The sequence below is a fragment of the Crotalus tigris genome, unplaced genomic scaffold (genome assembly GCF_016545835.1).
Source record: "Crotalus tigris isolate CLP2741 ecotype Arizona unplaced genomic scaffold, ASM1654583v1 scf7180000024396.1518868, whole genome shotgun sequence".
NCBI lineage: Eukaryota > Metazoa > Chordata > Lepidosauria > Squamata > Viperidae > Crotalus > Crotalus tigris.
In genome coordinates this window covers 139062-166137 of record NW_024100564.1, presented here as the reverse complement: position 1 = coordinate 166137, position 27076 = coordinate 139062, and the positions used below count along the sequence as shown (strand labels likewise).

Genomic DNA, 27076 nt, shown 5'->3' with positions numbered 1-27076 from the left:
GTATCAGCAACATCAAATTTCCGAAGATCAGAAGGCACATTTGTAAGTTATGAACAAAACAATATTTATATTTCCTTAACCTTTTAATAATTGCGATCTTAAAGGACTTATTTTAAATGAGACTGTAAAGGAAATTTATAGAATGCAAGTTTTACAAGTTTGCACATTCCATTTTGACTTGAGAAGGATGTAATTTGACTGCTCACAGAAGAACATTGGTCACCACTAGATGCTCCACTGGCTTCTGGGTCTTTTTCTGCATTTCAGCAGGTGCACACAAACACAGGGCAGGAACCAGGGCACTAGCCTTCATTTGTAGCTAAAGGTAGTCCTCAATTTACAACCATTTGTTTGGCAATCATTTGATGTTACAAAGACATTGTAAGAAGTGATTTACAACCATTGCTGCAGCCCGTCATGTGATCAAAATCCAGGCACTTGGAAACTGGCATATTTTTACAATTGTTGCAGCATTCCAGGATCATGTCATCGCCATCTGCCACCATCCCAGCTGGATTCTGACAAGCAAAGTCAATGGAAAAAGCTGAATATACTTAACAATCACGTGATTCACTTCACTACTGCAGTAATTCGCTTAGCAACTGCAGCAAGGAAGTTCTAAAATCAGATGCAACTCACTTAACCTTAGCACTGGAACTTTTGGTCCCTATTGTAGTTGTTAAGTTGTGATGGAAAATACCTACCTCGTTCCTTTTTTACCTTCTGAAGAATCATGGGGTGCCTGTCTGAGACACTTTCATAAACTTCTGCCTTTGATTGGTCTTAGGCCATGTTTATCTGTTCATTGCTTTGGTAACAGATCTTCCTTCTCAGTTAAGGTCACTGTCTACATAGCATACACTCTGCCTGCATATAATAAATTGATATACATTAACAATAAAGTGTATTGATTTCAAGACATAGTTTTGCTCATGCTACATGAACTACACTGAGTACTGTCCTAAAAATCTGTTGTTGACGTTCACCTGGATCTGTATTCCTACTTTTTAATCATACAGCACACAAATAAACATTAATACTCATAGTTTAGCAATGTAACTATTTTTTCCCTACAACACAGGTTTAGAATGATCTCAGAAATGTTCCATGTTGTTTGAAAAGGTGACAGCATGTGGCCACGCTTGGTTCATTTCCTCAGCTAAGCCATGTTGAATGCTTGAACAAGAAATCTTAATAGGACTCAAGAGATTTAGAATATCCTGGGGAATTGGGGAAAAGCTTCCCAGAAAGAGATAATGGAAAAATACCCTTCCTGTCGACAAGCAAACTACTTGAATGCATATATAAAATCAATCTTAATTTGGAAGAAAAGATATTCTCTAGTTGAGCTTTATTTCTGACAACTGCATCTATGTGTTAGAAGTAATTAAATATTGCCTCCTTCTAGAAGCATTCTAGGAGGAGGCAATGTTAAATTACTTCTATAACCAAGCCACTCAGTTTCCCAAATGAGATAAGATTAACTAGGTGTTGCTACCTGCTAAGGCACTTGAAACTTTTATGCTTAATCATCCCACTGGACAGAGAAATAGGCAGAAGAAGGAAACAGCTATCAATCTTGCTGTAATGTGGGTCCACTCAAGCTTGACAAAGGCCCTTCTTTATTTGTCCTATTTTGGAATAAATACATAAAGGTACTGGAGTTTTTGGTATCACAAGCTTACTGTCAGTTAAAATATCTAAAAAGGACGTTGAAGAAAAATGATATGACAGACTTACTTCTTTCATAGAAAAATTAATGTAGAATTTCTTCTTAGTTGAAGAAAATACAGGGTTTTTTCCTGTGATTTTTTTCCAGGCACTCTAGTAATGAAAACAATAATCAACCACCAAGATGACCTTATGAGAATAAGGAAGCTATAAATGTGAAGTGAATATATTGCGTGTATGCTGATATTAAAAATGTCATTGTTTTGCAAGGTGTTAAAATGTTACGATTTGAATTTGTGAGGTGCATAAAATAACAGAAACCAAATACACAGATATATGAAACAAAATTTATGAATCTCCCAGAAATTCTTCTGCACACGATTCACGGTTCCTTTACAAAAAACTTCACGTATCCACAAAAGAAAGTTTTGTGCCTTCACCTTCTTCCAATTCCCCAGTCAAGCAAGCCTTTACAGCGGCGTCACTGTCCAGTTTGCAGATCAGAACAGGAATGGACCCATGACTCCAAGAAACTATATTTATGGCAGTTTGTAGTTTCAAGGACACTCCTCCAGTAGTATCATGTGGTAGTGCAGTTGTGAGCACAGTTGGCTCCATAGTTCTTTCAGGACCAATGACAATGGAATCTAGCAGCCTAGCACCTGTTCCAAAACAAACAAAGGATTTGGATTGCAACATACAAAAGCTAATCCTAAAATATAAGAGCATCCTGGTATCGAAACAACTAATTCAATTTTGAAAGTTTACAAGGAATCATTTCCACTGATAGGTTTCAAAGAGAAACAAGGTTGGCATAATGCTTAACATTGTGTTAAATGTAACAAAATAGTGCAACCATGTTTTGCTGTCCTGACCCCCTGTCCCGTTTGTGTTGGAGGCAGTTTAAGGGGCCTCCGGGTTGAAAGGATTAGCCGGTGATATCACCACTGACCTGGGGACACTTGCGGGTGCTCCTTTCATGACCCCATCAAGAAACAGGAGTGAATTTCAGTTCAACCCACCATGCAGCAGCACTTGGGTCTCCAATGTGGGCTTGCTAACCTCCAACCTAGTGTCTGACCACATGAGCCACCATGACTCCTATCACTATCTGTTACTATCTCCTTAATTGGATGATGCATTTTATGTGACTACAGTGCAAGCCCAAGAAAAAATATGCTTTTTTTTTTTAGGGAACTGCTGACAGATAATTACATATTTACTTTACTGATTTCAGCCTTTGGCCATAAATCACTTCTTAGCCTTTTGACCAAAATCAACTGTAGTGAACAGTACAGTAAACACTCCCACGCCAAACCTCAAGCCCTTTCCATTCTGGATTTGAATAGCTGTGCATCCCTATTTCATCTCTACCAAATCCTGGACTATAAGGAATATCAACACATTTTGTTTACTACCCCTGAATAAGCAAGATTTTTTATAATGTATACCTGTATATATGGTAGCAGCAGAAATACGACCTGTTGCACATGTGGTTTAATATTTTTATTTTTTCAAAACAGTAATGTAATAATGTAATCTTACAATTCTTTTCAAATTTATCTCTTAGAAAAAGCATCAGCAAACCTCAAGTTATATCATATCATATAAATACTTCAAAATTTATATGCCAATTTTCGTGGCAATTTTGATATTATCTATTATTCCTCTAGTATTGACAACTTCAGCCTACTTGATCTGTACCTGAGGTATCAGGTGGACAACTGTAAATTCCATTCACATCTGTGAGAAATACAACTCGCCTAGGACAGAATGTCTTAGCTAAAACCTGCAATAGAAAAAAATAAACAAAAACTGCTTTATACTAAGTCAAATAATTGGTCCACTAGCTTTCAAATTCTCTTGTGACTGACTAGCATCAGCTATCTAACTCTTCTTAGAATCTTTTACAAACCAGTATCTATTAACATGACTTGCCAGAGAAGTCACATTGTCCTGGAAATGTGATGAATAATTTGAGGAAGACTTGTCTGCTTCAGAACCATAGGATGAATTTTTTGTACCCAGGGCTACACACTATTTATCTTTCACATAAAATTGCTATACATTTTCTCATCCAGATGTAACATGGAAGAAAACTTACTTTTTTCAAACAAAACAGGATTGCTGTTATTTGCAATGGCTGATGGCATTAAGAGTTTGTCTTAATTTGTACACAGCTCTGCATTTTTTCAGGCTACTTCTTATATTGGTATATATTTCACCCAATTAAGAATACGACCATATCTGTATTTCTATTTTTTAATCAACCTCAATTTCAATTAACTTTCAACTGCAAACAACCTCAACTTAGTAATATTCATTAAAAAGGAAAAAAAAAAACCCAGTCTGAAATAGACAGATGTATCTGCAGCACATAAATTTAAAAAGAAGACCTTGAATTTCTGGTAAGTATCCTGGTGAATTTATAAGTCAAGTCATTTCCATATCTCACCTCAATAATTGTATCTCCAGATAAGATACAACAGTGTTGTTCCAAGTCCAGGGCACAATCTCCATGTAATACAGGGATATAACCTGCATCTAAAATGTCCTTCACAGCATCAATACCAGCCTCAGTGATATTCTTGTTTGTTGTTTTCCAGATTCCAAAAACCTGGAAAGAGATAGCAAACATACAATTTTGTTACTGTGATTAATTAGAAAGAATTACTATTTCTGAAATAAGAATGATAAGAGCCTGAAAATTAAGGCATTTTTAAGTTATTCTGGTTCTGATATGTTCTATATTCAGAAAATCTCTTTGCCTCTTCAAATGGATATAGCATTGTTTCTTAAACTGTAAATTTACCAGATATAGTGGCAACCTGAAAAGCAACTATTGGATATGCTGGTATTATATATAAATATTTAAATCTGTTTCTCAAATTAAAATGCAGGTAAGTACCATGAAGAGCCAGTTTGGTGAAATGGTTAAGGTACCAGGCTAGAAACCTGGTGGCTGAGTTCTAGTTCTGCCTTACACACAGAGCCAGCTTGGTGACTTTGGCCAGTCATTTTCTCTCAGCTCTAGGAAGGAAGCAATGACAAACCACACCTTGCCAAGAAAATTGCACAGGTTATTCAGGCAGTCATCCAGTCAACACTGGCTCAAAGGGAGCAACAAAAACAACAAAAACTATCATAATTGGTGAATATATTATGAATTTCCAATACCAATAAACGTCAGTAATTTATCTAGGGCAGAAAATTGAGGTTTTTACAGGGTAAATATTTTTTTTTCAAAAGATACTTTCCCTTCATACTCAAACAGTAATGAAATTAACATTATCAAATCTAGGCAAATCATCAAAACCTACCTTCTTCTGAAAAAAGACAAACAAAAATTATAGGTCCCTTACCGAAATCCCCACTGCTGGAACTCCAACACTAATCAATTGTTCTATCACCAAATGGTTCAACTGTAAATAAATAAATAAATGTGAGGCTTTTCTGCCTGGATTTTCTCTTTTTAAATTTCCTTATCCGTTCAATAATATTACTCCTAGATAACAAAAGGGAGACTCAGAATGAGAGCAAAAAACAACCACATTAGATTTTTTTTACAGATACTGCACAGAAAATATCTTAAGCATCAGATCATCTAATTTTGTAAACAGTGTTGTTTTTAAGTATTCTCATGATAACTTTTAAATGTTCTCATGATACAGTGATACACATCGTTAATTGGTTCCAGGAGGCATGATGAGTACTAAAAACGATGAGTACTAAACAAATAGTGTAGTAAGTCCAGTGGTGGAATTAAAATACCTGAACAACCGGTTCTCTTATTTGATGCAGGCCTGGGCCTCCAAGACCTATAACAGACTTCCAGAAGTGGCATCCACACACTTCCAGCTGGACTTCTGGAAGCCAGCTGGTTCTCTGAATGCAGCAAAATTTAGCTACCGGTTCTACCGAACTGGTGCGAATGGGCTAAATCCCACCACTGAGTGAATCACAAGGCAGCCAACACTGACAAGTTCCAGTTTATGCATTGAGTACCAAATAATGAATTCTGGGACAAAATTTTCATGTCAAAATGCGTTGAGTACCAAATTCGATGAGTTTCAAAGCAGTTGAGTACCAAGGTACCACTGTACAATAAATCATCCTGATAATCATGTAAAGCATATATTGTGGATGTGTTGGTAATGCAAGAGAATGCTTGTTTTTGAATAGAAAGCTCATAGCACCAATCTGTGGTACTCATTCAAAATTGGTCTGATATGACATTCAAATCCAGTTTTACTGTCATCTGCTCCAATTTGCTAGTTGGCAATATGAATTACAATAGAATGGCCCAGAGTAGACACTTCATGGCTCGCTTTAAGTCACAGGGGTCTGTGAGCATCTTCACTATCATTCAGAATCACTTATTTTAAAAACTAGGGATGGATGTTCCTCATGATGTGGAGTATCTGAGAACTGAAATTTTAAACATGCAATTTTAGCCTTCTTTCAGGCTTTCTCTCTTTTCCTGTGAACAAGGGTATGAGGAACAGAATGTCTCTGAGTGGACTTCTGGAAGTGAAAGAAACTGACTCCCTATAAGGCAAAGATTGTGTATAATTCTGGTTTGAAAAAACCAACTGGAGGAAAGGTAGGATGCCTTGCATAGCAATCAAACTCCCAAGCAAATCTTATCCTCTGTCTAGCTTCTGAATTGCCATAGTGTGCATCAAAAAACTAAATTGACCCCTCTCACAATTTTAGCTTGTCTCCATATCCATTAGCATCTGGCTTTCCTCCTGCCACCCTGTTTGTGGAATAAAGGGAGATCTGGTGGATTTGCTTCCTCTGTGAGAATGAGCCTCCATCCTGGAGCTGGTTGCTGGAGAACTGCCCTATACAAGGGTTTAGATTTCTAGCTGGTCAATCAAGCACTCTCTACTGACATTCCTTCTTACTGACCTAGAGGGAAGGGAAATCCTTTCAGGTGGCCATTGGGTTGCAACACTTGTCTAGTCCATTGAATTGGGTGTGGCTTTCTCTCTTGCCATATTATGTGAATTATTGCTCATTACCCATGTTCTGTTGCTTTTGGAGAACTGGTTAGGCTATTCTTATGATGTTCCTTTCCCAGTTTCCTTGGTCAATCTTCCAGCTAAGCCATTTGGCTCTCGCAAATGCAGCCTGCTACATCAGTGGGCTCACAGCTACCAGGAGGTCCTTTAGAATGGTGGAGGATCACTGGTCTTCTTCTCTCTCTATTATTCTCAGCTTCCAAGACACACCTGATGGAAGGGCCCTACTTTCTCTAAAGGATAAGTATAAGATGATACAAAAAATTCTTTCACAGACAGGAAGAAGCCTTAAGCAATCCTTATAACTAGAAGAGGGAAACTTAACTCTTTTCTGTCAGCTACCTTCCTAATGGCAATTTTACAGTGAAGCTCTAATTGTTTTCTATCTTCTAGTTTTGAACCAAAAATTAAGGTATGATTCATGAAACCATTAGAATTCTCACAGAATTCTCCTCTTCTTATGTCCCTTGTTACTAGTATTGGTAGAAAATAGGTCAGTGAGGGGCTTCCAGGATCTCTTTACCACTTTACCAAAGGGAAAAAACCCCTATCTATAATGAGAAAATCTGTTCTGCAGTAAAGCAAGTAGCAATTACCATGTATACCAAATACAGATATGTATTTTAAGACATATTTTGCATTGGTTTCATATATCTGTGAAACTATATATCATTTAAACATTTCCATATGCTCTCAATTCATCCATCTGTCAGACTTCAGTGCATCTCATATAAGGAACCCAGCAAGGACTATAGCACAACTCAGGAATTAACATGTGATCTGAGAACATTTGCAAGACACTCAGTGATGTTATTGCATAGTGCTTGGTGGATACCTTGGTGACAGAAAGCCTAGTCAAACACAGCCCTTGTCTCAAATTGTCACTTGCAGCTGACCTTCCTGATGTCCCCAATGCAACACCATATTCTTTTGCTTGGAAATGCCCAAAGGACCTGGAATGGCAAAAGAGACTAATTTATATCTGGAAAAAGTTTGGTTCTCAGCAAGCTGTTAAAAAAAGCAGTATTTGCCTACTGTTCTTCTGACCCAAAGACAAAGGCTGTACTGTAAATTAATAAAGAGCAAGTTTGCACTAGTTGTTTATGATTTCTTTTATTTGCTTTGCTATAACTGCAAAGTATTAATAAGCAGTGCCTCAATTCACATGAGCAGCTACTTGGCTATTACCATGCTGAAAAAGAAAATGGGCTGAAGACTACATTCCTCTATTTTAAGTTACTATTTTTCAAAACAGCAAAAATGGAAAACTCTTCAACTATCACATGGCCTCATTTTGTCTGTTACAATTCTGCTATCTGTGAAAATATGACCTGAATACCGGACAAACTCTTTGTTCAAAATCTTCAACTATTCACTAATATTTTCCTCCCCAACGAAAGCTGTGTTTTTCCACTGAAAGGGGACATTTTCTGGAAGGTGACTTTGAGATGAGACAGCTATTTTCCAATCACATCTGATGTCACCCTGTTACAACAGCTACAACAAATAAATAAACAAATATTGTGTCTGGTAAGGGACATCTATTTTAGCCTAAAGAATGAATGAATACTTAACTGCTTAACTTATAAAGTACATCACAATATGATGCATAGCATGAGGCTTATTTGTTTTTTACAATGAAAGCCAAGAACTTCCAAAATGGGAAATAGAAGGATTATAACCAGAACAAACAAATCCACCAAGCACAGCCCTGGGACCCACAATCTCTCTTCACCTTTTTCACTGAGGAGTTTGTATGCTCTGCTAAACTTCCAGAACTCTCCTATTCTGTGTGGCTTTTCAATAGTTGTTTTAAAGTGTGATTGTTTTTATGTATTTATTGTTTTTAATTAAGTGTGATGTCCAGACTCACTTTCATATACAAATCTATACAAATACATACATACATACATACATACATAAAAAAGCAATAGCAGTTGTGAGAAGAGAAAGCATATACCCATTATTTCATAGATGGAGTATAATAACCAGTGTTTCTCAACACTCACTTCTGAAGGTCTATCTGCCTCCTCTTTCTTTTGATTTGCCCAGGGAAACAGAGTTAAATCAGTATTTTATTCTTCCCATTTCTATTTTTCTTTTGAACTTTAAAATGATTTTCTATATATCTTCATCCATTTCCCTGGATCAAAAAACTTAGTAGCAACACATATGTCAATCACACTGATATGTCAATATGTCAATCACACTGATATCAATGAATGCTTACTCTGAAATAAATCCACTTTTCTAACAGAATACATCAAAGAATCCTGCTTGAGATCTTGGAAAATTTGGCACCCTCTGAGTAATTAATACTGGATTAAATCAGGCTGACAATTGATGGGTGCTGTTTTCATGAAGCCCTGGGGGAGGATTTTTGAAACACACTCATCTATCCAGAGTTGGGCTGATTAGAAATTTACAGAACTGTTAAGCATTCATACCACCACATGACTTCTGTGTGCAGTTAAACGAAACAGATGTAAATTCCAAAACAGTTTATTGCAGAAATATGACAGAAGTCAAACCAGCTAAAAGAAACCTATAAACTAAATCCATGTAAAGATCTACTTTTGCTTTACTTTCAGACAAGCACGAGAGATCATTTTAAAAATGGGAAATGGAAGTATATCAGATAGCTTCTATATTTATCACCATAGAATTTACAAACTGTAGTTTGAGAAAAGGAATGTAAATATAAAATGATTATATCTTAAGTGGGCAGATTAGTAGTAGTAAAGTTGGAAGGGACCTTGGAGGTCATCTAGTCCAACCCCCTGCTCGGGCAGGAAACCCTACACCATTTCGGACAAGTGGCTGTCCAGTCTCTTCTTAAAAACTTCCAGTGTTGGAGCATTTACTGCTTCTGGAGGCAGGCTGTTCCACTGATTAATTGTTCTCACTGTCAGGAAGTTTCTCCTTAGTTCTAGTTGCTTCTCTCCTTGATTAGTTTCCACCCGTTGCTTCTTGTCCTGCCTTCAGGTGCTTTGGAAAATAGCTTAATTCCCTCTTCTTTATGGCAGCCCCTGAGATATTGGAACACTGCTATCATGTCCCCCCTTGTCCTTCTCTTCGTTAAACTAGACATACCAATTCTAGCAACCGTTCCTTATATGTTTTAGCCTCCAGTCCCCTAATCATCTTTGTTGCTCTTCTCTGTACTCTTTCTAGAGTCTCAACATCTTTTTTACAGCGTGGTGACCAAAACTGGATGCAGTATTCCAAGTGTGGCCTTACCAAGGCATTGAAGAGTGGTATTAATACTTCACGTGATCTTGATTCTATCCCTCTGTTAATGCAGCCTAGCACTGTGTTGGCCTTTTTGGCAGCTGCAGCGCACTGCTGGCTCATATTTAAGTGATTGTCTACTAGGACTCCGAGGTCCCTCTCACAGTTACTACTATTGAGCATGGTGCCACCTATGCTGTACTTGTGCATTTGGTTTTTCTTGCCTAAATGTAGAACCTTGCTTTTTTCACCAGATTATATATTGTCATTTTATCTCGGTTACTGCTTTTGCAGCTGTGAATAGGTGATGTGTGTCTTCTCAACTTTCTATCCAGTTAATTATTGATGGGGGATTCTGAAATCCTTATTATCTTTTTTATGATTGTTTTTAGCAGATTAGGAACTTTAAATTGGATTATGGTTGAAAGAAAGGCCTGTCCTAACCATTAAGGAATATGGTTGTGGTATTATTCCTGATTAACATATGTGTGTGTCACAGTAAACAACAAAAATTATCAACAAAATCCTTAGAAAAGAAACATTCTGAATTTATTTAAGGAATAATTGTCTGCATGGAGAAATGGAACAAATTCTGGCAATCCATATATCAACTCCTGTTTGGGGGGAAAAAAACCACTTCACACTCTGAAGGAGAAAGTCACAACATAAATATATTTACTTCAATAACAAAGAAATATGTGTGGCCTGTTGTTATTTAAATGACAGCTCTTAAGAAATAGAGCCTATTGCCCAACTGAAATTTCCTCTGGACAGTTGGAGGAACCCACCAAAGCAGTTTGAAAGAGACAGAAAAAGATAGTTACGTTGCCCAAATGGAAAATGGTGGTGATTTTCACCTAATGATATAGCTCCCCCCCCCCTTCTATTCAATTGTATCTGGTTCACAGGGACCAGATTTAATGAAATCAGCAATGCAAAGTAGAAATAGGTGGTCCAGAGTCACTACTCTGCCTATTTTGTGCCTCTACCCCACTACTAATTGACTTTCTCAGATAATATTTGCAAAGGCATGCTGTAAGGAGAGGCACTGAAAGCTGAAAATGCTAGTTGTCCAAAATGGGACTAAAATCATGCACCTGTTGGGAAGAAGCAGCCAAGTCTTAGGTCAGACTACCATAAATATTCCCTCACCATGAGGGCCCCCTCCTTTTCAAGCATGTTTTATGCCTCCATTATGTGCTAGTTGATCCTCTGTTAATGCCACAATTACAAAAAGGCCATGGAGATGTACTCAATTGCTTGTCAATGGAATAAACACCTTTGTTGCAGCAGGGGATGGCTGAAAAGATTCTAGTTTCTCATTTGCTTACCTGCCTAGCTGGTATTTTTAAGTCATCAGATGAATAAAATATTAGTGACAATGACCCACTGCCAGCAACATAATATTCTGTCCTCAATTACAAGAAAGCAGATAATGTAATTAATTAACAATCCCTACCCACCCACCCATTTTGGCAACAGGTGCAACAGAGTTTGATTTAATTCTCTCATTTCTTTATTTCAAAGATCCGTCTGGCCACCCAGCTTAAAATACAACTCTGGGTGGCTCACAATAGTAATGAAATCTCAAATCATAAAACCAAAACTAAAACTAAGAATTACAAAAGAAACATTTCACTTTTTACTTTGCTTTTCTGTGGGAATGACACTTGTAAATGAAATGCTTGAATATATATGCAAAGAAACTTTAAAACAATTCTGTGACAAGAGATTTAAGTAGTTTACATAAGTGATTTTAGTAATGTAACCACAGAGGCTAATTCTCCATTTGAAGAACTGTCAGAACAAGCTGTGATGAGGAAGCACCACTTGCACAATTCAATCTGGATGGGCATCTTAATAAATGAAATACAGAAAATCTCCAAGACAAAGCATATAATCCCAGGTCAATAAAAACACAATAAAACCAATTCTGGAAGAAGAAATGAACAACTAGTATGACACTAAGTATCCTATACTTCAAGCTTGGCTAAAACAGTAAACATTTAAGTTGATGGTTCAAATAAAAACAGAAGTATAGAAAAATACAAAATGGATTCCTCATGTTTACTCCCAGGGCTGCATTTAGCACCTAGTATCCTTGTTTTCACAGGTCTTGCTCTACAGAGAGAACCTAGGAAAGATCCCATGGATGAAAATCCTAAAAGGTAAAACAATCCAAGAAGCATGGGAAACTCTGAAAAATCTGATCATAAAAGCCCAGACTACCACAATACTACTGAAAAAGAAAAACCAGAAATTCAAGAAGAAACCAGCATGGCTGCACAAAGATCTCTCTGATGAACTGAAAGACAAAAAGGACAAATACAAAAAATGGAAAGCATATAACTAAGGCCGATTATCCGCAGACAGCCAGAACATGCAAAGATGAAGACGGGAAAGCAAAGGCTCAGAACAAACAAAGATTTGCAACAAAAGTCAAAGATAATTAAAAAAAAGTTTCTTTCAACTTAATAAGAAAAAAGTCAAGGAAACTGTAGGTCCACTAAAGAGAGAAGATGGCAAGGAAATAACAGGCAACAGGGAGAAAGCAGAGCTGCTTAACTTATACTTTGCATCAGTCTTCACACAAAAAGAAACTATAGCCCAACATACCAAAAAAAAACATTGCAAAAGACAAATTAGAAACAAAAATTAAAATAAGCAAGAAAATGGTAAGAGAACACCTATCCGACCTTGATGAATACAAATCACCGGGGCCTGACAGATTATATCCCTGAGTTCTGAAGGAGCTGGCAGATGGTATCTCAGAACCATTGCACCACATCTTTTAAAAATCCTGGAGCACTGGGGAAGTACCTGAGGATTGGAAAAGGGCTTATGTGGTTCCCATCTTCAAAAAAGGAAAAAAATCGGACCCAGGAAACTACAGACCAATCAGTTTAACATCAATACCTGGAAACATCCTAGAAAAGATAATCAAAAAACAGATCTGCGAACAACTAGAAGCAACAAAGTTATAACTAGTACCCAGCATGGGTTTGTTAAAAACAGATCAAGCCAAACCAATTTATTTCATTCTTCAACAAATTGACAAAACTAATAGATCAGTGAAATACTGTGGACGTAGTATACTTAGACCTCAGTAAGGCATTTGATAAAGTAGACCACAACCTACTCCTTAGTAAGCTACAAAAAGGTGGAATAAACAACATCATCACCAAATGGATCTGTAGCTGGCTGGCAAGTAGTCTTCAACAGCACTACATCCACATGTAGAGATGGAAGCAGTGGGGTACCACAAGGTTCCGCCTTAGGCTCAGTACTCTTCAATATCTTCATCAATGACTTAGATGAGGGAATTGAAGGGGAATTCATTAAATTTTCAGATGACACCAAATTGGCAGGAGTAGCCAACATCCCAGAAGACAAACTCAGGATCCAAAAAGATCGTGACAAACTTGAACAATGGGCCCTATCCAACAAAATGAGTTTCAATGTGGAGAAAAGCAAAGTTTTACCTTTAGGCAGGAAGAATCAATGGTACAAGTACAGATTGGGCAAGACCTGGCTTAAAAACGGTAACTGTGAGAGGGACCTTGGAGTCCTAGTGGACGATCACTTAACCATGAGCCAGCAGTGTGCAGCAGCCGCCAAAAAAGCTAATACAATCCTGGGCTGTATAAACAGAGGCATAGAATCAAGATCACGTGAGGTATTAGTATCACTTTATAAAACCCTAGTAAGACCACACCTGGAATACTGCAGCCAATTTTGGTCACTATATCACAAAAAAGGTGTTGAGAGTTTGGAAAAAAAATCAGAGAAGAGCAACTAAGATAATCAAAGGCCTGGAGACTAAAACATACAAAGAACGGCTGCAGGACTTGGGTTTGGCTAGTTTAAAGAAAAGAAGAAATAGGGAAGACATGATAGCAGTATTCCAGTGTTTGAGCAGCTGCCACAAAGAAGAGGGGGTCATGTTATTCACTAAAGCACCAGAGGGCAGGACAAGAAACAATGGTTGGAAACTGATCAAAGAGAGAAGCAACCTGGAATTAAGGAGAAACTTCCTGACAGTGAGGACATTAACCAGTGGAATAGCTTGCCCATAGAAATCGTGGGCACTCCCATCACTGGAGATTTTTTAAAAGAGGATAGACAGTCACTTGTCTGCGATGGTATAGATTCTCCTGCTTGAGCAGGGGGTTGGACTAGAAGGCCTCTAAGGTCCCTTCCATCTTTATTCTATTCTATTCTATTCTATTCTATTCTATTCTATTCTATTCTATTCTATTCTATTCTATTCTATTCTATTCTATTCTATTCTACAGGGTTGTCAACTTTATTTAAAAAGGCATTGAAAGGGGAAGGGAATTAATTTTGTTGTTATGACTTTCTCCCCCACCCCCATTTTTACTATATAAGATTTATGGTGTTTAATGATGGAAGTCAGGGTGAGAGGGTCAGACAGAATTGCTCACAGTTTCTATTTCATGGTACTTGTTTAGTTTATGCTTGGCTTAAAAGAAAGGATAATGGGCCCCCAGAATTGCCTGTCAATAATAAGTAGCTCAACTGCTGATTAAACCTGGTCAGGGTTTTCTCTAGTACAATGAAATGAGCTATATGCAAAATGTTATCTTTTCTGGTTAGGGATACCTTCCCTTCTTCTGATGGTGCATGCAGCCATCTTACTTCCAAGGGGAATTCATTCAGGAATGGCCTGCTTTTTGAATTACCTTGTATTCCAATTCTATTAAAATATTTGGAGGGGAGAGAAAGCAGAGTTATGAATTGAACCAGCACGAAGAATTCCAGATTCCAAAGGGAACAGAACAGCTTAAGATGGAAATCCCCAAGTAAAGTCCATTTACCAAAATATGCAATTTTAACAGAAAAGCTGAAGCTTCCAAAACACCCAAACCATATTTTCAAGAGTTTAGGGTCTGCAGAAATCATTATTATTCCCTATATTGGATCAGAAGAATAACTCAGGATCTTTAGAAGCAAATGTTTCTAAAAGGATAAATTAACAAAATTGTCTATTGAAAGCGGGGCATGTTCAACAGTCACAAAGAAAGATGGCTCTTCTAACATTTTTCATTGAAGTACCTAACGGCTGAACTACATGCTTCAGGAACAGGGATGAGTGAGTACTCAAAGCCATGTCCCTGAATTGCAAGAAATTAGAACAAAGCATAATTAAGAACAGTAATTAATAATTTTAAATGATAGGGAATTTCCAAGATGCCATAAAAATTGACTAACATAAATCATAGTTGATAATAGTTGATGATGTGGTTAAACACAAAGTAGACACAAAAAAGAAGAGGAAAACGTAAGTGCAATTTACAAGAAGACCAATTTGAAAGAAGCACTGATTTCATATCCATGGCTGGTCATCATTTTTAAAATGGAGAGGATATTTGTTTCAAACTATTTTTAAGTAACAGATGTTATGAGATCACTACACATCCCAAAAGTAGAGGCAGGATGGCTATCACTGTGCTGCTCTGAAAGGTTAGGGTGGTATGAAAAAGGCACAAAGAGAGGTCAGCAAGCTGAGGGGGTATTTGTAGATAGCTCCATGTGCTACTACAAGCATATGCAGGCACGTCCCATGACAACACTGCCACCGAGTCTATAGAATTTCTGACACATAACTAGCCCTCTATATTAGTTCTCAGACTTCATTCCTTCTAGCCAGTCCTAAGCAGAGCAGCCTACTGAGTTTATGCTATCTAGTGAGAAAAAAACACGGGAATGACAAGACTCCTTCCATAATGTCACTACGCATACATGCATACAGATCAGTAACAAAAGTTGCCTACAGTAGTTTTTAACTCTCTAAATTGATTTGAATCAACTGGCTAGTAAGATTAAACAGTAAAAACTAGAGTAGTTGATTGTGATCACAAATTCTACAAAATCAACAATTCTATGTGTGTTCTATTTTTATATATAAAAATATATGTATATGAATATGAGTGGTGTGTAGAGATAGATAGATAGATAGATAGATAGATAGATAGATAGATAGATAGATAGATAGATGATAGACAGACAGACACACAGACTACACACATCATTGTTTGCTTGAGCAGCTTCATATCATGATGATCTAACATCATCTGGCATACTGTAAGAAAGCTTTAAGAAAAAAAGTACATGGAATGACCCACATGGCATTCTCATTAGCAACTAGATATACCAGTAACTAAAGTGAAGACGAGACACACGAGCTAATGACAGATCCCAATGTGTGTTTCCAGCTTCACAAATCTCTCCGATATCCTTGGCAGGATATCTATATCTATACCTACGCATAAGCATAGGTATTTGTCTTAGAAACATGATTCTCAATTAGGACATCATATAGAGAGAATCTTTGGACTTTACTGATATGCAAGCCAACTGACAGTTTCGTATTTGGAGAGAATTACTACATAAGAAAGTCTGGTTTCTTAAAGAACAAAAAGACAAAGGAAATCAGCATCTGTGTTAACATGAAGTGGTTTCCCAATAATAAAGTAGCATTCTCATTTTGCTGGGATCCTAATTGGCATAAACACAATGAGTCATGCCCATTATCTTTTTTATGGGGGATATTTGCCCTGGACCCCATGCAAAGAAGGGACACTATCCAAAGCATTTCACAATTTTAATTTTAGTATTTGAAATGGCCAAACAGATCAATGCTTTTATTTAGAATGTACTCGCCATATATTCTTATTTATTTATGGGGCCACTGCTTTCAATGGACAAAGAACAGTGAAAGAAAAATATCTTACAGTAGGATGCAGTGGGAAGGGAGGGGATGGCTTAGATATTTCATCATCAGGGCTCTCAGAAAAGATCTGGCTTTGCCTGTGCCAATTACTTCAGGAGAAAGAGATTCTACTAATATTTTAATACTGAAAAAGTACTCCAAAATGGGGAGAAGAATCAGATTTCTAGAATCAGATTTATAGTATTTACATCGTATCTCTTAAAACTACACATTCACAAAAGTCTGTTGCAACTGAGGAGTAGCTCATTTCCTTTGAAACAAGATTTATAGAAATTGGAAAATTAGACAGCTATAGTTCTCTAACTCCTCAAGATAACACACAAATAATAAGTCAACTACCTTTGTGAAAAGATCTGCAAAGGACGACAGTACATGCAATGTTTCTTTATCCTCTGCACAAAATTGCCTGTGGAAAAAATACTCAAAATGCAATGATATCACATACACATTTCTATTATTAGATCAGGAATGCATTACAACTGAAGTGGGAACCCTATAGTCCTTCAGATGTAGATGACTGATATCCTCCATCAGTTCCAGCCAACTTCATCAATGAACTGGAGGGTTATGATTCTACTTTGATGAATTAGACATTTCTAGGGAAATGCAGAGGAGTGAATTCAGGCCTTTTCACTTATTTGTTAAATTTATATCCTTTCCTTCAGGAGCTCAAGGTGGCATATACAGCACTCATGTCTCTTCCCCCTCCCCCCGCCATAATAATCCTGAGAGGTAGGCTGGACTGAGTGACTGGTGCAAAATCATCCCATGAGCTAACATGGATAAAAATGGACTTGGGTCTTCAACATCTTAACCATTGCATCACACAAGAGGCAGGAAGTAGATGACAAAGTAGGTTTGAGCCCTAATAAAACTGGGAATATTGCTTGCTATTCTTGTCTTCAGTTATTGCAGCATTCAAATATCTGCCACAAAAAGAGGAGGTCAACCTATTCTCCAAACAACCTGAAGGCAGGACAAGAAGCAATGGATGGAAACTAACCAAAGACAGAAACAACCTAGAACTAAAGAGAAATTTCCTGACAGAACAATTAATCAGTTGAACAACTTGCCTCCAGAAGTTGTGGGTGCTCCAACACTGGAGGTTTTTAAGAAGAGATTGGATAACCATTTGTCTGAAATGGTATAGGGTTTCCTGCCTGAGCAGGAAGAAAATCTCTAAGGTCCCTTCCAGCTGTTATTCTATTATTCATCTTTATCACCCTTTTTGTATCTCCTTTTCCATTTCCAAGGATTCAAGAAGCTAAATCCAAATAACCCAGCTACAATTCTTGGTAACCGATGTGGAATTCTAGTGTTTAAATAAATTTAGGCATGGCATAAAGTTGATGGTAGTTGACAATCTGATACTGCTCAGAAATTGTCATACAGAAAAAGGTTCTTCTGATTAAAAACTAATGGAACATTTCTGAGGAATAAAGGATTGTAACATATGAGCACTATATTTTATATCATTATTCCAAAAGAAAAACAAACTCCACTGGAATTATTTTACTCCTTCCATTTTTTTCTATTGTTTTGCAATTTTCAAAAAAAAAAAAAATGAGCCTACCAAAAAGTGACCTGTTCCTACCCTGTTAGAAAATTGTGATTATCATTGATCGATTTACCTATACTATTGGAATGACTTATGTCATTCACATCCTATCTTATGACTGAAAAGTAATAGTGCAGGAGCTCCCTTGCACCTCTGATGAAGTCAGAAGGGAAAATTCAGTAAAAAGCACCAGCAATGAAAATAACCACAAGTGAGAAGGACTAGCAGAACAGCTGAACTTCATAACTTGATGTCTTCACTAAAGTCCTGAAAAAAGGCAACCCAGCCTTGATTTTAGAACCCAAATATAATTTCCTTTCTAGACAAACATGAGAACCCAGGGCAAGTCACCAAGCAAACCTAGATTGTCATATGTGGAAGTGGGCTGCAAATTCCAGATGACTACTAGATCATAGCAAGATTTTTCTGCATCATTTTGCTTTTATTAAGAATATTTTTAAAATATTAATAAATATTTATGAAATCATTATATAATTATATCATAACTGAATAAGGAAAGATTAAGAATAAAGGACATTAAGAAATATTAAAGAATATTTGAAGAATTAAAGAAAAAATAAAGTGAAGAATAGAATGCTCATAAAAGTACAAATTAATATTCACCACTGGGGGGGAAAAAACAGGATGAATACTTCTGTAAGGTTTTTCTGCCACTTAGTGGTTGGCTGGATTTTTGCAGCTCACATTGGGTAGACCTAGGTAACACAGCCAATCATTTTGTACTTGGATTTTTCACCATCCTTATTATGCATTGCTTGTATTTAAATGCTACCCTGATGTTAATCTAACATCAGGTAACGGGAACAGGGCATTTTTGTAACTCTAGAATGTAAGTAAGTTAATAAAATAGCCTAAGGTATTTCCTGACAAAATATCACACTATGCTGCTGGCTGAGAAGCACAGGAGAAAACCAGAAGAGTTGTATAGTGAGTGGGCAGCCCTAAACTTTGAGTTAATAAATGGAACACATTTCCAAAAATGACATCCAAAATAGGTTCACACAATGCAGTGGTGGATATTTTGTTAGCAAACCCACAAATGGCTGGGGTTTGTACATCACATTAGATAAAACTCACCATTAACAAACTTCATTGGTTATGTTTATACAGCTAAAACCATCTCAAAGAGAATCATGGCAGTGTAGGAAGTTACTTTTTGACTCGCTGTACTAATTGCACACTATGCCCAAAAGCCAGTTAGAACAGTGGTTCTCAACCTTTTTAATGCCGCAACCCCCAACTGGTCGTAAGTCGAGGACTACTCAACCGGTCGTAAGTCGAGGACTACTCAACTGGTGCAGCACCGTTTGCAGAATGGGACTTTTGGCGGGTTCAGCAGGGCAGAGACAGCCTGGACAATTCCTATTGGCTTTTGAAAACCAATAGAATTAGACTCTATTCAAGAGAGTCTATTCTATTGGTTTTCAGAAGCCAATAGAATAAAAGGGAGTAGCACAGCTAAAGAGAAGGGGGGAAAAATGGCGGACTGTGTTGTTTGGCGACCTCCGTGAAATGGTCGTTCGACCCCAAATGGGGTCCTGACCCACAGGTTGAGAACCACATTCTTTGGTTCTGAAAACTTCTGAAAGATCTTCACGCCTGTTTATGAGGCACATTCTGAGAGTTGAGCTAAGCTCTTTTGCATCAAAGCACATTTCTCTCAAGAGCTAACATGCTAGAAATCTTCTTGTTGGCTCCAGTTCAGCACCTTAAATGCTTCTATTCCAAGTGCTGATCTACCCGCTAAATAGTAACCCTTAGCGTAATCCAATCACAGCGGGCAATGCTGTGCTGATTCCCTGCCACCAGCATGCCACTCATTACAGACCTTGCCATCTGGCTTTCTTCTTTCCAAAGCTAATCCATGCCAATCAGCAGCAAATGAGAAACAGCAGGATAGCGGGCAGAAAGCTGGTGAGAGTGAAACATAAAACTGATACTATATGCAACCAACAGGAAGAGCAACTTGCTAAAAACAACAACAATAACAACCCACAGTTTTGTTCTTCTCCAGGTTTAGCAGCCACTACTTATCCACTGCCAGCGTAGCTGGTAATTCCTAGATGCTGTAGTTCCTACAAACCTTTTAAAGCATTCATGTATTGTGACTTGGGGAGTTGTGGTCAAATTCAAACCACCTTAATACAGTACCCCTTCAGATCTTTGAGGCTAATGTGAATATTCTGACTCAATAAGTCCATGAGTGATGATTAAAAAACTCTGCCAGAATCAAAGAGGAGTAAACAGAATTTTCCAACATTTACGAAGTTTTAATCACCTTCCTATCAGACTATGATATTACTGCTTAGCCTGTAATTTATTCATGCTTATTACTTCTGACATGCATAGGAATGCACCGTCTGTGGAGCACCGAACATTTCTATTAAACTCCAATACCCACCAATTCTAATTGCTCTGCAGAATTTGCATGTTTAAGGCAAACGTGCATAAAAAGAAAGCCATGTTTGGCTATATGCAAATGAATCAGAGACCAGAACTTTGCAATATGAGGATCCTGGTCATTATCAGTTTTTACCCTGACTTCACTAGGGTAACTGACAGCAAGGGAAGGAGTAGAGAAGTTATCTGACTTTCTCACTAGCAAATAATCTGGGTTCATAATGTTTAGAGCAGGGCTTTTGATGGTCATGTGCCATCATTTTCAATTCTTAGCAACCATATATTTTTCCTTGCTCTGTCCCTAACTTGGTCTTTCAGCTCTTCCAATGCTGCCCTCATCATTACTTCCACTGAATCTATCCACTTGCTGGTGATTGTCCTTTTCTTCCATCTTTCTGCTGAAATAACAGCAATGTATTTTACCAAAGATGACAACTGCTGCCACCTGCTGGAAATGGAACTTCACTCTTATTAAAACAAAGTATCTTTAGGTCAATACTCTGACATGATGGAGGCTATCTATAAAAGATTATGCCATAATAAGCAAGAAAAAGCTGGATATTGGATAACTAATGGATATAATTTCTCAGGGAAATCTTATCCATATGCCTATTCTTTAAACCATCATATAAAATTCCAGATTTTCAACTGGGAATTTCAGACTTCATATTTTACCCTATTAAAAAAAGTTACCAATTTACCTAAGAACAAGACAAAACATGAACAGTTGATAATATATTCCAGGTAACAGTTTTCTTTTCATATTCATAAGCTTAGGAAGGAAGGAAGGAAGGAAGGAAGGAAGGAAGGAAGGAAGGAAGGAAGGAAGGAAGGAAGGAAGGAAGGAAGGAAGGAAGGAAGGAAATACTCTTTCTTGATGGCCATTTCAAGACTTGACTACTAAGGCTATTTATTTAGTCCTGTATAAAAAGGTCAGGCCACATCCTGTAGTTACTTGTATGTGTAACATTTCAAGAAATGTGTTATACATATGTGTTTGTACACTTACTCACTCAGAGGTCAAAACTCTGCAATATCAGGGGCCTGGATCATATCAAACTGTTTCTTTCCTACAGGAAAGAAGATGATCTCATTAGGGTGACTGTTGGCAAGGAAGGGAGTAAGGAAATTATCTGAATTTTTCTCATAGCAGGTACTCTAGGTTCATAATGCTTGGGCAAGGCTTTTGATGATTGTGTGCCATCAAGTCACCATCAACTCTTAGCAACCACACAGATTTTCTTAACCCAACATAATTGGGCACTGTCAAGTGGCAATGTCAATAACAGAATTGTCAAATGACAAGAAAACAATCTATAACATGTCCTTGAACTGTAATACGGCCAGAGGAATAGAGACAGGTAGATAAATGTGATCTTCTAGATGTTATTACATAACATTTTCCATAATAACTTTCTACTTCCCATTGCCCATGCCAGTTAGGACTTTATGGTGTTAGAATTCAGTAACATCTGTATCTGATCCTTCAAAAAAAGAGTTACCTATTTCCCAAATCTGGAAGTTGCCATCCACCAATCTTACCAGGATTCAGTCTCTGTCTCTTGACCAAGTCTTCCAGGATGTCAGAAAGATATTTATTTAAAGGTATGTAATGATTCTTAATTAATTTCAGAGTATTTTCCATTGTCAAGGACAATCTCAATGATGCACTTTGGATAAACCAAACTGTCTTTACTTCTTGATCAGGTTTCAACATATCTGGATAAAGGAATAATTAATTTACTTCATCAAAGCTATTTCATAAATATATTTGTTAGACAACAGACATTCCTTCAAATAAATATATTTAAGGACAACCTATAAAAAGCTTCAATTCTTCTTTTTGCCTTATTGGCTGATATCCGTTTCATTTAGTTTCAATTTATTGACCCAAGTCCTGATCTAAACCTGCCTAACCTTCTGTAGTTCTGTAGAGTTAAATGCCATCAATATCTTTGTTACGATCCCACCCAGCTCAAGCTTGGAATGGCTACTTGAATTTGACACCAACAGACACCAACTTCTTACTTTCCATGTCAATTGATTCTGGGATTATAGGGCATAATTTGCAGACCTATAAAGGTCTCAGGTTAATTCTTTCATTTCAGGAGCTTTGCTGCCATTAATCCTGTGCCATAAAATAAGGAACAAAATACCAGATAATCCACCACTTTGTATGGTTTATTCAAATAAATTTCAATAGGAGGAAACTCAAGGCCAGTAAACAAACAGATCATATGCTAAATATAACTTAAAATATCTGAAACATCCATTTATTTCATTTAGTTGCAATACCACACAATAACAAGCAGACTCCATTTGTCATTTGACAGGATTATACATTTTAAGAATGTTATTTAACATATTCTTATATTTTCACTACCACACCAAGCTGAGAAGATAGGGAGACATCATTTTTTAACTCAATGACTCAGAAAATGAAGTTATTTTGAGACATATCAGAGAGAAATAAATTCTGCAAAGGAACATTTAAAAACAAAGTTGCTAAACTATAGTTGAAAACATATGTCATGTTCTGCAGCCCACATGTAACCAACAGGAGAGTGAGGCACAGAAGCTGGTCAGCTTCCTGGTACAGTAATCACGAACACACATTATGAATCTTCACTTGGGTCACTAACATGAAGCTCTCTTCCTAGGCATTGCAGGCCAAAAACCAACTGCATTCCTAGCCTTGCATCAAGGTCTATCATGGCCGCCACCACTGTCAAAACGATGGATTTGTTTGCTCCAAACGTGGACACTGAGTGCAGCCTTACCACTGCCTGTTCTATACAGGTTTATAGCTGCACTTTCCCCTCTAAATTTATAGCAAGAAGAAACATGGCAGAGACATTGGTGCAGGTGCCAGCTCTGGCCCCAGATGTGACATCTTAATGCATGGTCAGGAGTATAACTATCCTCTGCCTGCCCTACCTGGGCATGGAGCTATTTCTTCTGGGCCTTGGATCCATTGTGCCTGACAAAATCTTCATGCCGTTGCCTAATTTTCAGCAGTTCTTCTCCTGCTGTCTCAATAGTACCGGAGTGACTTTCCTCCTCTTCTCCATTGACGAGATTTTTAGAACTCGGAAAGTGCACCTGATATGCAAAAGGGCAAGATGGCAATGAAGAGGCATCTCAATTCTCTTTATGCAACTGCCTCTAAAATAAATATTTATCTCTCAGGAAATATCCACAAAATACTCCACTATGAGGTACTTGAAAGGCCAAAACCAAGGAGCTTTCACTCAATTCTTTGTTTGCTATGATAAATATTTGCTTTCACTTCAAACATATGGTACAGTTTTTTATTAAATAAATAGGATATCAGTCAGAGGATGTGGAACAAATGTTCATATGTTTATATGTACAATATAGCTTGTTTCATGTCTCTTGCAGCAATTTATTGGCAAGAAAACAAAAAACTTCTAGCCAGAGTCACCTGAGAAATTGTTCTATTAGAGGCTTGAACCTTCATTAGGGTTATTTGATAAGACTAGACCAGGGGTAGGCAACCCAAAACACTCAAAGAGCCACTTGGACCCATTTCCCACCAAAAACAAAACACTGGGAGCCGCAAAACCCTTTTGACATCTAAAATGAAGATAACACTGCATATATATCCTTTTTTACCTTTATTATAGATGTGTGTATGTGTGTGTGTGTGTGTGTGTGTATGTGTATATGTGTGTGTGTGTGTACACACACACACACACACATACACACATATACACATTAAAAATAAAAGTAAAAATATGACTCTTGGGAATATCCATACTATTAAAACAATGATCACCAAGAGAATGCTTTAAGAGAATAAAATTACATACACACAAAGGTAAAAAAAGGATATATGCAGTGTTATCTTCATTTTAGATGTCAAAAGGGTCTCTCTCTCTCCCTCCCTCTCTATCTGCCCTTGATCTGCCACTCCTCTTCCCCCACTCTCTCTCTCTCCCTCTCTCTCTCTTTCTCCCCCCCCCCCTCCTATCTGCTGCTCACCTGGCAAGCTTCAAGCTGTTGTCCAACAACCTCCAGGGTAGGCAACCTGTCTCTTTTATGACTCATGGACTTCAACTCCCAGAATTCCTGAGTCAGCCTAGCTGGGCTAGCTAGCTCTCTCCTGCCCTTCCTGCTTCCTTCAGAGACGCAGCAAAGGGAGGAGCTCCGCCCAGAAAGCTTTTCAGCTCCTCGGAGAACACTGTGAGTGCACTCTCTTTTACACACACACACACACAGGGAAGTGCAATTGCCTCTCTCTGCAAAGGCAGAGGAGGCTGGGAGCCACAGGGGAAGGCTCAAAGAGCCGCATGCGGCTCCGGAGCCGCAGGTTGCCGACCTGTGGACTAGACCAATTCAAAAATAAAATCTTCAGTTTAGCTTATTAATTATAATACATTAAATTATGAAATATCAGTATATTAATCTTTCCCATAATTGTAATGAGAAACTATTCAACAGCAATTGTTTTTTCTATATTCTATATTGGATACATTAATGCAACTGGCTAGTAACCCTGCTTTGATTGCTTGGCTTGACATGCTATCCATGCCCTGCCCTGATTAAGGTTTGTGGGTTTTTATTTCTGTACACCGCCCAACATCACTGTGTGCCAATTGGGTGGCCACATAAATTGTTTAATAAACATCTTCTCTGAATCTAGCTCTTTGTGGGTTCTTCAATAAACCAGGGTTAACCAAACTGATCTAAAATAGTCTGTAAACCTAATTAATGTATCCAATAGGAGCTATTCCCTAACACTGTATCCCTAAATTATTTAGGCCTAACACTGTATCCCTAAATTATTCCATTTTGGGGAGTCATGTTGAGGACTTATTTATAAAAAAGTGTGCATAGATTTGAATGGATGGTCTCACATTTGTTTCTTAACTTGGTTTGCTACTTTCTGAAATCTATATAATTCAGCTTTTTCTCCCTTTATTTTCTACTGTTTGATCCTTTAATATTAACAAGACTTACTGTATTGTGAAAAAACATAAAATTAGTAAGCTAGGAAAGGTTTCTTTTAAAAAAATCTTTGTCATATTTCTTTAAAATGTACGGTATATTCTTTTCTTAAACCGTGATGCCACTATATATGATGCGTAGTTCGATTCCATGCACGTTTATCAGAAAAACTCATTAAAACGCAGCTAAAGTGCATTCTCTTGGTGCAATCCCAGGAATACGATTCATTGGGGAAAGTGGGGATTTCCTTCCAAATAAAAATATGCATGACTGCGTTACAAGATGTATTTGCTGTCGGTGCAAATTTAAACATAGTGCAATCGCCCTCCACAATCTTCCCTAACTTGATACCCCCTCTAGATGTGTGGGACTTCAGCTGACAGCCAGCATTGGCATTAAATTGTTTGGGAAAGATGGAAACTGAGGTCCAATTTATCCCGAGACGCAGGAGGGCCCGATGGCGCCCATTCGGCATCCTGGCTCAGGGGCAGAAGCCTTCCGCTACTTCGCACGAGTTCCTACCCTGCGCCGTGCACGATTATGCAACGTCTTTCTCCGGCCTCCCAGAGCTTCGAAACAAGAATAGCCGCCCTCCGCAAGGACTCCGTTTTCAGCGTCTCCAGCTGGCTTTTCTGCGTCAATGCACTACCTCCTAATTTCAGAATGCAATCCACTGCAGCCATTGCGCCCACACTTGCCCGCTCGCACTTTACCCTCTGTCTTTGCTGACGCCACATCCGGCCAGTTTCTTTACAGCAATTTCACGATAGCCGGCGGTTGCAGCGCGGACAATGGAGTGAAATTGAGGAGAATTTAAAAAATGAATGCTGATTGCAGCATCGAATAATTACTTATTGATTTGGGGGTGGGGGGAGAATATGCGGGGTTTTTTTTCTTTCAACTTTTCTTTCCTAATACTCATTTAATAGAATGCTGCTCTTTCTACCATTTAATCAAACTTTCAAACAGGTTAAAACAAGTTGATTTCGGTTGAAGTAGAACTGCCGGTGTTCAAAGGCCCTTTTTATGAGTTTTGTTTTCATAACTGGAACCGGGTTTATCCATTTAGTTAATAGAGGCGGGGAAATGACCCTAGGTAATGCAATGCATTTGCGACAATTAATCGCCTTTTTACCTTTTCCCCCAATAATTGCTGTACAATGTAAATCGGATGGGGGTGATCAGAAACCCACGGGCGTTGATTATGTGCCAACATAACGATAGATAGATAGAATGGTTTCATGCGCATTGAAACGGCATATAGTGGGAAAACATTCTGCACATAGAATTTCTCCTTTTGCTGTTGTGATGGTGCTCAAAGGTAACAAGGCAAGGATGCTTGTAAAACAACCCGAAATTCCACGCGCCTCTTTACAAGCAATGAAAAGCTAGCACTGAAGTTATTCCCCAAATTGTTTGAGCAAACGTACAGCACTCTTGTGA

At 37.8% G+C, this 27076-nt stretch overlaps 1 protein-coding gene across 7 annotated transcripts; it reads right to left on the bottom strand.

Moving 5' to 3' along the window:
* Nucleotides 1-70: 70 nt before the first annotated feature.
* On the bottom strand, nt 71-26409 carry LOC120301787 (isopentenyl phosphate kinase-like). Of its 7 annotated transcripts, none has more exons than XR_005555032.1 (9): nt 26156-26409; nt 23600-23764; nt 22165-22381; nt 7534-7651; nt 5034-5093; nt 4127-4288; nt 3376-3460; nt 705-2333; nt 71-518 (listed from the first exon to the last, which is right to left on the bottom strand). XR_005555032.1 is itself a non-coding variant. In XM_039329409.1 (7 exons), exons 2-7 carry the CDS (start codon nt 23656-23658, stop codon nt 2077-2079), a joined length of 741 nt encoding a protein of 246 aa, XP_039185343.1. In that variant the 5' UTR covers nt 23659-23764; nt 26156-26367; the 3' UTR covers nt 2005-2076. The 7 variants fall into 7 exon arrangements, 3 of the variants coding, with proteins under 3 accessions (XP_039185343.1, XP_039185344.1, XP_039185342.1); XR_005555033.1 differs by having other exon boundaries at nt 721-2333; XR_005555030.1 differs by having other exon boundaries at nt 71-867; nt 1499-2333.
* Between the last annotated feature and the right edge of the window lie 667 nt (nt 26410-27076).